General features: G+C 40.4%; 1 protein-coding gene across 6 annotated transcripts in view; it reads right to left on the reverse strand.

Annotated features, from left to right (window-relative positions):
- Positions 1-14,052, reverse strand: part of SMG6 (SMG6 nonsense mediated mRNA decay factor) — a 228,562-nt gene that overhangs the window by 207,956 nt on the left and 6,554 nt on the right. For 5 of the 6 annotated variants that reach the window (XM_026517857.4, XM_057317740.1, XM_057317741.1 and 2 more), the window contains exons 5-8: positions 12,156-12,262; positions 11,827-11,905; positions 3,848-3,958; positions 3,265-3,477 (exon numbers count right to left, since the gene is read on the reverse strand). In XM_026517857.4, coding sequence (XP_026373642.1) covers positions 3,265-3,477; positions 3,848-3,958; positions 11,827-11,905; positions 12,156-12,262 — 510 coding nt within the window. The remainder of the gene's footprint in view (positions 1-3,264; positions 3,478-3,847; positions 3,959-11,826; positions 11,906-12,155; positions 12,263-14,052) is intronic. The other variant, XM_044390700.3, reaches the window with a different exon arrangement.

A 14,052-nucleotide genomic window follows, 5' to 3' on the forward strand; every position in this document is an offset into this window, starting at 1 on the left:
ACACACACTCTCCAAATATCTACCAGCTACCGCAGTTCACCATATGAACTCGTTCTAAGCCACACCGATCCACATCTGGTGTTACATCTACCCGTCCAATTTCAAATAACCCTCCTTCCACCACTTCACAGTAACACTCATGCTGCAATCCTTCTAAAGCCCGCTTCTAAAGTTCACCTCTTTTTCAAAGTAGTATTTATGTATTTCTTAACCAACAGACACGTATAAAATTGCACAACTGTCTTATTAGGTTCATATCTTTTTTTTTTTTTTTTTTAATAAGTCACTGATGATTTTGGAGTATTGTGCCCTAACCCCTTCTTGCCCTTAAGCTCTCTGGCTTTTTTTCTGTGTGCTTTTACATAGCACGGTGATTTTGAAGACTATGTATGGACTGTATGTCCAATTCATAACTTGAAAAAGCAAACTATAGGGGCACCTGGGTGGATGATGATTAGGCTGAAAATATAAAAACAACTTCACAAATAGTTTAAAAAAGGATGACCATTTTACTCTGTATGTGTCTCTAATTATTTGAAATTTCTACCAAAAATACATCCATATATTATTTATACGATTAAAAATAAAACAATTAATAAAAATTAATAGATCTAATGACAGCCCATATGCTGAAAACGTCTTCTCTGAGATGCAAATAAGAATAAAAACACAGACTTAGGGGCGCCTGGGTGGCTCATTGGTTAAGTGTCAGACTTTGGCTCAGGTCATGATCCCAGGGTCCTGGGATAAACCCGCCTGGGATAAACCTCCCACTGAGCAGGGAGCCTACTTCTCCCTTTGCCCCTCTGCCCCCCCACCCCGCTCGTGCTCACACTCTCTCTTGCTCTCTTTCAAATAAAATCTTAAAAAAAAAAAAAAAGAATAAAAACACAGACTCATAAACACATTACTTAGAAATCAATGAAATATCTAATGGAAGAGAGAGATCTATAGGATATTAGTTATAACCTTAACTCTTATGAAGGAAACTCCCCAATCTTGAGGTGAAGGTCAAAGAAAGCCATAAAATGCTTTCTCCAATTGCTGTTACTTGCACTTTATTTATTACTTAAAAGATTTATTTATTTGAGAGAGAGAGAGACATGCGAGAGCACAGGGGAGGGGAAGAGGGAAAGAATCAAGGAGGCTCCCTGCTGAGCGTGAAGCCTGGTGTGGGCCCTGAGATCATGACCTGAGCCAGAATCAAGAATCCATGCTCAACTGACTGAGACACCCAGGCGCCCCTGTTGCTTTCATTCTAAAGACAGACAGTGGAGCTAACCCAGTAGAACAATTTCTCTCTTATTCAAATAGCCTTCCCATTGGGGCTGCAATATCCAAACTAAGAGTCTACTGTAGCGGCAACTCCTTTGAAGCACCCCATGCAAACCATGGCACATGACAAACTAGGAAGTTTCATTTATAAGTAATGACTACTTTCTAAGTCATACAGAAAACAGCTAAAGAGTAAGAAGGATAAAGGAAGAGAAATGGAAAAAAAATTTTTTTAAGATTTTATTTATTTTAGAGAAAGAAAGAGAAAGTGGGAAGCGGAGCACAGGGAGAGGGACAAGCAAACTCCGTGATGAGCACAGAGCCTGACGTGGGGGCTCCATCCCACAACCACGAGATCATGATCTGAGCCAAAACCAAGAGTCAGGCAATCAACTGAATGAGCCACCTAGGCGCCTCAGAGAAATGGAAATTTTAAGTTAAACCCCAAAGAAGTCTCCTATCCCACTGCCTTTGATTCATTCTTAGCAGACAACTGTGTCTCCAACTTCAAAAAGAAAAAAGCATCAAAAAGGCCCTCCCTCATCTTCCTCCTACAATACCCACAAACTTACCTGACTCCCTATTACCTACTCCTCCTCTCCCTCAAGCATAAGAAAGAGGGATCCTCTCACCCTCATTCAGGCTAATCCCTGCACTTGTGCTCCAGATTTCTCTCCCTTCCAATCCTCTGCAAGGACCACTCCCTGCCATCTACCTCCTTTCTGTCTTAGATCTTCAACTTATTTATCATTGTTTTTTTTCTCGAGTGACTGAATCAACTCTCATGACTTCAATTCCATCTATGAGAGGATGCCTTCAAGTATCTTCACCTCTAATCCAGAATGCTCTCCCCAGCTTCAGATATGTTAGCCTTTAAATCTCTCTTCAATGTCCTACAGAAATTCCAACACGTCCAAAACTAAACTCCTCATTTTTCTCCTAAAACCAATTCTACCTCTATTCTCTATCTCAAGGAATACACCAGCATTCACCCAGTTTCCAACCAGAAACACCCAGGTAGATGTCACATCTGACTTCCTCTTATCCTTCAGCTCCCCCTGTCCAATCAAGTTCTTTGGATTCTACCTCACCAATATACCTCATATTTGTTCACTTCTCCCCATCTCCAGAGCCATTCCCTGGTTCAGGTCCTCTCCACATCATACTTGGATTATTGTAGCACCCCTCCTACTCTTATTTCTTGTCTTACCCTTCTCCAAACTTTTCACAAAGCAGCCAGAGTTATATTTCTTTTTTTTTTTTTTTAAAGATTTTATTTATTTATTTGACAGAGATAGAGACAGCCAGCGAGAGAGGGAACACAAGCAGAGGGAGTGGGAGAGGAAGAAGCAGGCTCATAGCGGAAGAGCCTGATGTGGGGCTCGATCCCACAACGCCGGGATCACGCCCTGAGCCGAAGGCAGACGCTTAACCGCTGTGCCACCCAGGCGCCCCCAGAGTTATATTTCTAAAATGTGTACAGACAAATTACTTCCTTACTGAAAGCATTCAACAGTTCCCTACCACCTTCAGGATAAAGGTCAAATTATTTACTGCATGACCCTTCAAGATTGCTCCCAGCGCACCCCACCATCCACTCCACTATCAATTTTACTCTCAAGGCACAATGAACCAGCCATTTTAGTTTTCCTACTATGCTCTCTCTCCTACTAGCTTTACAAAATCCCAACAGAATCCTAAAGCATCATATTGGTAACTCCAAAACCAAAGCAGCAAAAAATCCTATACTAAGATCTTCCTTTAGAAAAACTAGTTTTACTAAATTCTACAGTGCCACATAGTGGTGAGAGAGGGAAGCACATAATAAAGATAAGCAGCTGGAGGAGAGGAGGACATCAGAAAGCCTGAAGTGATTTACCTTCCCTGGGATTCATGGAAATGTCTGTGCAGTGCCTCCCAATTGCATGTACTGGGGCATCCACTTTTACTTAGTTTGCCTTGCTCATTATATCACCTTCAGGAACTTACATCACTTGGGCTCAGGCTGCCCAGCCCATTCTCCTGCTCAGAATCCTTCCCAGATTCAGTGCCCTGGGAGGACCGGGGATGTGATGGATGGATCCAGATCTCTAAGCGAGTGGTGTCATCTCCAACATGCCGGAAGGTAGACTTCTTTCCTTTCCGCCACTGGTCAGGGCTCAGTTCCAATTCCTCGTGTTGCTTTTTTTCCATCTGTTCTGCCTGTACAATATATAAACACATAAGCTCAGACTCTCCTGGGATTTAGCTAATAAAAAGAGGCACTCACCTCATCTCTGTTTGTTGCCGAGGGGTTATAAAAAGTAAAGACTTTACTATAGTCCCTAAATAGCAAAGTATTATCTGCTTTGTCTCACAGAAGTTATTAATTCCATAATCTAGATGCACACCCAAGGGCCCTGGAGAACTCTCCTAAAGATGAGCTTGGTTCTGCATAGGGGCTGACTGACTCCATCAGCACAGCCCAATGGACCCCCTGAGGATATTATAAGGCATTCCCCTGAGGACACGGAAGCACTATGAGAAACACATTCTTTTAGGAAGGAATGAGTCTGCCTGCATCCCCACTCACCTTTCGTTTGGTCTCCTCAAACAAGCTCATGAGACTCTCCTTGGCAGTCAGGATAGGGTTGCTGGCAGCTAAACTGCGCATATAGTAATAGACAGCATCAAGCTTCCTCCTCTGCAGAAAGAGGCCAGAGACGTCAAGTCAACCAATTCTCTTCCTGACTCCAGCCTGAGTCAGCCGACCTAGAAAACCTTACTATTTCTCCCAGGCTGTAAGGAATTCCAATAAGAAAATCAGAATGCTATCCATGGGAGGAACCACAGCGATTACATCAGAGATCTCTCCTGGCACAGGACCCTGTCTTACATGCAGAGGTACCCTAAGAGCCAAGTACTCACAAGAGGGAGAAAAGAATAAAGAGCCTCATCAAATATAAAATCCAATTACATTTTGTTTTTAGAGAAAGAAAATGTTCACTTCACTAGTTATTAGCTAAAAAAAATTATAAATAACAATGGCAACATCACTGATTAAGCATAGTGAGACAAGTGACCATCACTTCATAATTTTACCTCTAAACCTAAGAACACTGCCCCATAGGCATTATTAGTCCCACTTTAAAGATGAGGAAATGGGAGCCCAGGAAGATTGCTGTCCAACAACATAACTTGTCCAACAAGGCCTCCAAGCCAAATCCTGGATATGCCAGTATATGAACCTAGGTCTCTCTGGCTCCTGAGTCCAGGTCTGCACTATATCACACTGACTCTGCAGAGAAAAAAGGGAAATATAAACTATTATCCAATGAATCCAGCAAATAAATACTTCAAGTCTGTTTCACAACCAATAAGGAAAATAAGTAAAAGAAAGGGAGAAGGTCAGAAAGGAGAAAGAAAAATACTGAAACAAAGGGGGAAAGAATGTCAAAAAGCCTTTCTCCAACTTCATATACATTTTCCCCTTTTTTCCTGTCTCAAAATGCATTCAGAATACTAACTTCTGGGGTGCCTGGGTGGCGCAGTCATTAAGCGTCTGCCTTTGGCTCAGGGCGTGATCCCAGCGTTCTGGGTTCGAGCCCCACATCAGGCTCCTCTGCTAGGAGCCTGCTACTTCCTCTCCCACTCCCCCTGCTTGTGTTCCCTCTCTCGCTGGCTGTCTATCTCTGTCAAATTAATAAATAAAATCTTAAAAAAAAAAAAAAGAATACTAACTTCTCTCTCACTCCAGTAACTCATTCTTCAAAACTTGCATCTTAAAAAAACAACAACAGCAAAAAACAAAACACAACAAAACAAAACCTCACATCTTCTATTCAGCTAGCATGGTTAAAGGTACACATTCTAAGATCAACTGCCTGAGTTTGAATTAGGTCCTGCCACTTATTAGGTAGATATTTATTAGAAGATATTTACATACATATGGCTCCTAAAATGAATAAAATTCAGATAGAACATACAGTTTCACAGAATATCTGATATACTGTTACAGTCAGTTAGATGGGGGCAATTTTTTTGTTTCTCGTTTTTTAAGATTTCATTTTTAGGGGCGCCTGGGTGGCACAGCGGTTAAGCGTCTGCCTTCGGCTCAGGGCGTGATCCTGGCATTGTGGGATCGAGCCCCACATCAGGCTCCTCCGCTATGAGCCTGCTTCTTCCTCTCCCACTCCCCCTGCTTGTGTTCCCTCTCTCGCTGGCTGTCTCTCTGTCAAATAAATAAATAAAATCTTTAAAAAAAAAAAGATTTTATTTTTAAGAAATCTCTACTATACCCAACGTGGGGCTCAAACTCACAACCCCAAGATCAACAGTCACATGCTCTACTGACTGAGCCAGACAGGCACCCCTAATGGGGGCTATTTTTAATATTATCTCAATCTGTACTGATCTCAGCCTATTCCATTCACTTGATTTTAGATTGTGTTTTGTCAATTCTACAATTATTTTTTCATACTTTAATATTTCTGAAATCATGATAGAATTTACAGTCAATATCTACCATTATGCCCTCTTTATAATAATTTACATATTCTTTCTTAGTGGTCCAGAAAATAATGGCGCATCCAGTCAATTGCATCACATTTCATGAAATCTAATTTGTATCACTGTCTCTACACACCTCATTTGTCTTCTCAACACATTTTTCAGAGCAGAAACCACATCACATATTCATCAGTCACAGCACCTAGCAAAATGTGGTGCACAAGCATGTTCTCACTGAATTCTTGAGATTCACTGAATGAGTGATTGGAGGAGACAGAAATTTGAAAAAGTGATGTTAAAAGACAACTAGGATAAAAGGGAGACAGAAAAAGAGGGACAGAGGTAAAGTGCTTGAAAGGACCACTAATTTAGGTCAGAGGTTTATGAAAGAAAAATATACCAATTTAATCAGAATGGCAAAAAGCCACTGAGGGAATTCAGTGAAGTTGCAAGACATTATGATCAACACTCAAAAATCAGTTATATTTCTATGTATTAGTAATAAACAATCTTTAAAAAGAAACTAAGAAAATAATTCTATTTACAATAGCATCAAAAAGAATAACATACTTAGGAATAAGTTTAACCAAGGAAGTGTAAAACTTATATGCTGAAAATTATAAAACACGTCTGAAAGAAATTAAAGACCTAAATAAATCAAAAACATCTGTGTAAAGAAACTACTTATGAAAATCCCAATGACTCTTTTTGCAGAAATGAAAAAGCTGATCCTAAAATCCATACGGAATTACAAGAAACCCCAAACAGCCAAACTCATTTGAAAAAGAAGGACAAAGGTGGAAAACTCATATATCCTGATTTCGAAATTTACCACAAAGCTACAGGAATTAAAACAATGTCGTGCTGGCATAAGGACAGATCCATGGATCCATGGAAGAGAACTGAGAGTCCAGAAATAAATCCAGGCAACATTTGATTTTCAACAGGGATCCCAAGACTAGTCAATGGGGAGAGAACAGCCTCTTCAACAAACGGTACTAGAAAAACTGGATATCCACGTGCAAAAGAATGAAGTTGGACCCCTCTTTCACACCATACACAAAAATTAATGAAAAATGGATCAAAGATCTAAATATAAGAGCTATAACTATAAAAACTCTTAGAAGAGGGGCGCCTGGGTAGCTAAGTCAGTTAAATGTCTGATTCTTGATTTTGGCTCAGGTCATCATTTCATAGGTCTTGAGATCAAGCCCTGCCCCAGGCTCTGTGCTCAGCAGAAAGTGGGCTTGAAGATTCTCTCCCTCTGCCTCTCCCCCAATGCACACCCATGCGTGTGCACTTGCTTTCTCTCTCAAATAAATAAATCTTTCTTTTTTCTAAGATTTTTATTTATTTGTCAGAGAGAGAGAGAGAGAGCAAGCGCAAGCAGGGGGAGCAGCAGGCAGAGGGAGGAGTATGCTCCCCACTGAGCAAGGAGCCCGATGCGGGACCTGATCCCAGGACCCTGGGACCCAAGCTGAAGGCAGATGCTTCACCAATGAGCCACCCAGGTGTCCCGAAAGCAAGGTCTTAAAGAGATTTTTGTACACTCACATTCATGGTAGCATTATTCACAATGGACAAAGGTGGAAGTGTGCACTGACAGATGAAGTAATAAAATTTGGTATACACAAACAAATGAGTACTATTCAGCCTTAAAGAGGAAATTCTGACACAGGATATAATGCTAAGTGAAATGAGACAGTCACAAAAGACAAATACTGTATGATTCCACTTATATTAAGTACCAAAGTAGACAAATTCAGAGACAGAAAGTAGAAGGGTGGTTGGAGGGAGAGGGAAATGGGGAGTTGCTTAATTAATGAGTATAAAGTTTCAGTTTTGCAAGATGAAAAGAGTTCTGTAGATTAGTTGCACAACAATGTGAATGTAAAATGGGTAAGATGGTTAAGATGGTAAATTTCATCTTATGTATATTTTACAATTAAGTTTTTTCTAATTTTTTTAATTTAAGAAAAAAATGGGCAAAGGATTTAAATAGGCATTTCTCCAAATGGCCTCTAAGTGTAGCTCAACATCAGATACTATGAGATACAATGAGATACTACTTCAAAGTCAAGAGATTTACAGATAACAACAAATGATTCTAAAGTTTATATGGAAAGGCAAAAGATCCGGAATAGCCTACACAATACTGACAAAAAAGAACACGGTCAGAAGACTGAAATACCCAACTTCATGACTTACTATAAAGCTACTATAATCAAGAAAATGTGGTACTGGCCAAAGAACAGACAAACAGATCAATGGAATGGAACACAGAGCCCAGAAATAGACCCACAGAAATACACCCAGCTGATCTTTGACAAAGGAAGAAAGGCAATTCAATGGAGAAAGGATGATCTTTTCAACAAATGGTGTTGAAACAACTGGACATCCACATGCAAAATAATGAATCTATGCCACGGACCTTACACGTTTCACAACAATTAATTCAAAATGGATCACAAACCTAAATGTATAATGTAAAACTATACAACTCCTAGAAGATAACACAGGAGAAAATCTAGATAACCTTGGGTTTGGTGAGGAGTTCTTAGATATTACACCAAAAGCAAAATCCACAAAAGAAAAAGTTGGTAAGTCGGATTTCATTAAAATTAAAAACTTTTGTTCTGTGCTAAGAAAATGAAAAGATAAACCACATACAAAGAAAATATTCGCAAACATATATCTAATAAAGGACTGGTATTCAAAATACACTCTTAAAACGCAACAATAAAAAAACAAACAACCCAATTTAAAGATGGGCAAAAGATCTTCTTCCTCTCCCACTCCCCCTGCTTGTGTTCCCTCTCTCGCTGGCTGTCTCTCTCTCTGTCAAATAAATAAATAAAATAAAATTTAAAAAAAAGGGGGTGCCGGGGTGGCTCAGTCGTTAAGCGTCTGCCTTTGGCTCAGGGCGTGATCCCAGGGTCCTGGGATCGAGCCCCACATCAGGCTCCCTGCTCTGCTGGGAGCCTGCTTCTTCCTCTCCCACTCCCCCTGCTTGTGTTCCCTCTCTCGCTGGCTGTCTCTCTCTCTCTGTCAAATAAATAAATAAAATTTTAAAGATGGGCAAAAGATCAAAACAGAACCTCACCAAAAAAAATACACAAATGGCAAATAAGCACATAAAGGATACTCTATGTCATACGTCAATAGGGAAATGCAAATTAAAATAACACTACACATCTATTATAGAATGACCAACATCCAGAACACTGACAACACTAAATGCTGATGAGGACGCAGAGCAACAGGAACTCTCATCCGCTGCCTGTGGGAATGCAAAATGGCACAGCCACTTTGGAAGACAGTTTGGCAATTTCTTCCAAACTACATACACTGTTACCATACAATCCAGCAATCACACTCCCTGGTATTTATCTAAATGAGATGAAAACTTATGACCACACAAAGACCTGCACACAAACATTTACGGCATTTTTATTCATAATTCCCAAACTTGAAAACAACCAAGCTGTCCTTCAATAGGGGAACAGATAAACCGTAGTACATCCACACAATGGAATGTTACTCAACAATAAAAAGAAAAGAGCTGTCAAGTCACAAAAATAACCCTAAATGCATATTACTAAGTGAAACAAGCCAATCTGAAAAGGTTACATACCGTATGGTTCCAACTATACGACATTCAGGAAAAGGCAAAACTACAGACAATAAAAATTAAATTGCTAGAGGTTCAGAGGAGTGAGGAGGGATGAACAGGGGGAGCGTGGAATACAAGGCATTTTTAGGACAGTGAAACTACTCCAAACGATACTGTAATGATGAATACGTGTCATTATAGATTTGTTCAAATCCATAGACTGTACAATAAAAGTGAACCCTAATGTAAACTAGGAACTTTAGTTAGTGATAAGGTATCAATACTGGCTCATCAATAATAAATAAACGTATTACACTAATGCAAGATATTAATGACAGGGAAAATTGACAGGGACAGGAGTTGAGGGAGTATATGGGAACTCTCTGTACTTTGATTACTTTTTCTGCAAATCTAAAACTGACAAAAAAGAAAGAGAGAGAGAGGGAGAGAAAGGAAGGAAGGAAGGAAGGAAGGAAGGAAGGAAGGAAGGAAGGAAGGAAGGGGAAAAAAAAAAAAACACTAAAGAAAAAAATGTCCCCAAGTGGGGGGAAAAACCCCCAGTGCGGTATCACTTTACACTCAACAGGATGGTCATAATAAAAGAAATGAAAATGTTGGTGAGAACATGGAAGAACTAGAACCCTTGTACATTGCTGGTAGGAATGTAAAATGGTGCAGCCTCTATGAAAAAGTTTGGTGATCCCTTAAAAAATTAAACAAAGGCGGGTGCCTGGCGGCTCTGTGAGTTAAGTGTCCGACTCTTGATTTCGGCTCAGGTCATGATCTCAGGGTCGTGAGATCCCAGAACGTGGAGCACTGGGCTCCAAGTTCAGCAGGGAGTCTGCTGCTCTCCCTCTCCCTCTTTGCTTCTCTCCCCACCAGCATGCACACCATCTCTAAAATAAATAAGTAAATCTTAAAAAAAAAAAAAAATGCTAAACATGGAATTACCATACAACCCAGCATAGGTATATACTCAGAAGAACTGAAGACAGATATTCAAATACCTGTACTTCACAAAGCACTATCCACAACAGCTAAAAGGTGAGAACAACCAAAACACCCAACAACTGATGAATGTGGTATATCCATACGATGGAATATGATCTGGCCATAAAAATGAAGTATGGAGACATCCTACAACATAAACAATCCCCAAAAACTTTATGCTAAATGCAAGAAGACAGACATAAAAGGCCACATACTGGATGATTCCATGTATATGAAACATTCAGTAGGTATATCCTCAGACAGAAAGAAGACTAGTGGTTGCCAGAGGCTGGGAGGTAGAAGAATGGAGAGTAATGGGTATGGGGTTTCCTTCTGGGGTGATGAAAATGTCTTGGAAGTAGATAGACAGAGTTGATGGTTGCATAATACTGTTAGTGTACTAAAGAAAATACAGAGTGAATGAAGAGGGGCACCTGGCTGGCTGTCGGTTAAGCGTCTGCCTTCGGCTCAGGTCATGATCTCAGAGTCCTTGGGATTCGAGTACTCCCCTGCTCAGCGGGGAGTCTGCTTCTCCCTCTACCCCTCCCCACTGTTGGTGATCTCTCTCTCCCTCTCTCTCTCTCTCAAATAAATAAATTCTAAAAAAAGAAAGAATGAATGAAGATATTCTAGAGATATAGAAGAAAGTGTGCTGGTCAACCACACTACTTAATCAACAATTTCAATCCATCACGAAGTGTGTTAGGAATTTCTTTGAATCTTTTATTGAATAAAGGGGAATAAAATTTTTAATTCAAACACTGTTTACTTGGGCAATGAAATTTTATAGCATTATGAAAACTCTCCCTGCTAAATGAGCATGTTATCTGCTTTATACTTAAATCTTTGATACCTACCACTGACCTTCCCCCCTTCCAATTCAGCTTCCTTATGAGGGGCTGTTATCAGCTCCCAAGGCTCTCTGCTAGAGGCATATTTAGTGGAGTTTGGTAAGATCTAGGAAGATACAATTTGGCACTAAGTGCTTCTGCTAAGGAGGCTCAAGTGAAAACTTAAAAGGAATAAGAGGATAATCTGGGGAAAGGAAGTAAGATCTCACTAGTTAGGGCTAGTTGAGGACTTTAAGGAAAAGTGGTAAAGGGAGCCTTACTTTCCTTCTAGAAATGAGTAACCTCATTCAACAGGACAGGCAAGGGAAGCAAGACAAGATTCAGAGCAGAAGTCTTGGTCAAAAACAAAGAGTGGTGTTTGGCTGGAGCATGAGCATTCCCTTAGGAACTTATGTGTGATGAAAGCGGATGAAGTACAGATTCAACTGGAGTGAGGAATCACTGACAACTTACCTCTGAAAGTTACAAGAGGAATGTGAGGATGGCAGGAAAGGATATTTTTTAGGTTTAGTGTTCAGAGGAACTCTAGCTCCAGGAGCTGATGCTATCAAAATCCATTCTTTCTAAGATACTGCCTGCAATACTTCCCCTGTCCATAGGATTGCTTACCGTATACACTGCCAGCAGAGCCAACTGGTTATAGGGGCGCCCATTCTTGGGAGCAATATGCTGGGCCTTTAGGTACCAACTGGAATAGAAAAACAGTAAAAAATGCTAGCTCCATATCAATGCTTTCCCATTTCACCACCTGATAGTCCTAGCTGCTTAAGACATAAGCTAGAGTGTAAGATGTAACGCTGGAGTGATAAACCCTGTTTACAAAGACCAACAGGGACACCTGTAGGACTTCCACATGAGAGGCAGCTCAGGTGGCCCATTGCTTTTAATAGGGCTTAGCTTAACACCACAAGAGAAGCAATGAACAGAGGCAAAAGTACCTGCGTGCTTTCCCGTAGTTTGCTGTGTCATTGGCTTGTTCCCGATACCTAGCGATATCTCCTTGGCAAATCATACATCGCTGGGCACTGATCAAAGCATATTTTACCTTCAGGAAAAATGATCAGTTAGTAGTGTACCCAAGAAACTCTAACTTCAATCCCAAAGGACAAGGATAGGATCAAAGTGACAGAGCAGCATTAATAAGGCACTAGTAGTCCTCAACAAAGTAAAAAGTTTTCAGTCTAAACTTGCCTAGCAAAAAACAGTCAATAATGTGATGCAAAATTTAATAAGAAAGAATAGCAGAAAAGAGAGGGGGTCATTCTTATTTCAAGTCCCAGGTAAATAGAAGAAAACATTCTGAAATCTGGAAACCAGGAAACCTGACTCTCTACGTAAGAGTTGTATGATCTTCCGTAAGTCTTTGGGACTGTTTTGGGGACTCAAGTTTCTTCACCTGAATATAAAAATGCATACTCCATAGGGTAAGTGGAGAGAGTAAGTGTTAAGTACTTCACAAATTATAAAGTGATATACAAATACTAAGACAACTGTTTATTCTGTTATTTTCCTGTAATCACTATAGTCTCTCTCTCCTCAAACTATTAACATCACTGCACCCTGTTACTGCATTACATGCACTTTGCAAAACAATATCAATTCCCTATAGCAATAACATAGCTACCCTTTACCAAATACCTACAACTCTGCCAGCAACTGGGTAGTTCTCTCTCCCTCTCTATACATGTTTTCTCAATAATGGGCTTGCATCTGTCTCTCCATGAGAAAACAACAGAGTAGACCCTTAACAACCCGAAGACATGTGTCCAACCAAAAAACCTAAGGAACATCACTTCGTAACATACAATTCCACTCCACACAAGAAATTAACACATCATTGAATAAAGAACAAAGCTTCAAGGAGAAGTAGATACTGCCCCTGAGGAAGGCTTATCCACCAGCTAAATCACTAGCTACTGCACATCAACCTCCTAACATAACAAACGTGTGCCTCAGCAAAATTATATACCACCACAAGCCACATACCTTCAGAGTCCTGACTACTCCAGACATTCTATGAATGAACACCAAGGACCCTTCATAGTTAGCTGGTGAAGCACCAAGAAAAGATTATGTTTCCATACTACAACACTCTGCTATCTCAATGGGGAAAGAAAAAACAAATTCCACCAAAGGCTCTCCACTATCCTCTGGAAGAAGTCCCAGATGGTCTAGCTTCTGTTCACTTCTGTAGCACCACGTCCCCCCTCTCTCTCTGTACCTCAGTCAGACTAGACTTTTCTCAGTCTCCGTAACACACCATGCTCTTTCCCGCTTCAGGACCTGCACATATACTAATTCCGCTCCACAGAATGTTCTAGCATCTTCACACACACCTTCACCTGGCTAACACCTCAGGTCTTCAGCCCCAGCTTAACTGTGACTTCCTCAGTCTTCCATGATCCTCTTAACCCCTTCACCTTATACCCCCAGGATGCCATCCTTTGCAGAAGTCACTACATCTGCAATTAGTAATCCACCATCTGTACTCAACCCTAAGCAAACTCTAAACTGCTGGGATCATGGCTTTCTTGTTCCACAATGAATTATGTGTCCTAGAAGGACACGTGGCATGTAGGAGGGTCTCAATAAATACTATTGATTAGTAATAGAGTTCATGCACAGCAATCATCAGGAGTAGAAAGACAAGAGGAAGTCTCTGCTCCATAAATCATGCACCTTTCTCTAATCTATCTTTAACCTCTTCCTTTCCCCTGGCCCTTTCCTCTCAATATATAAATATTCTTATATATTTATATATATAGCTTAAGTCTCTTCCAGCTTAAAAACAAACTTCTCTTGACACTATGTTCTCTTTTAACTACTATCTTCCCT

This window comes from Ursus arctos, unplaced genomic scaffold (assembly GCF_023065955.2).
Source record: "Ursus arctos isolate Adak ecotype North America unplaced genomic scaffold, UrsArc2.0 scaffold_24, whole genome shotgun sequence".
Classification (NCBI taxonomy): Eukaryota; Metazoa; Chordata; class Mammalia; order Carnivora; family Ursidae; genus Ursus; species Ursus arctos.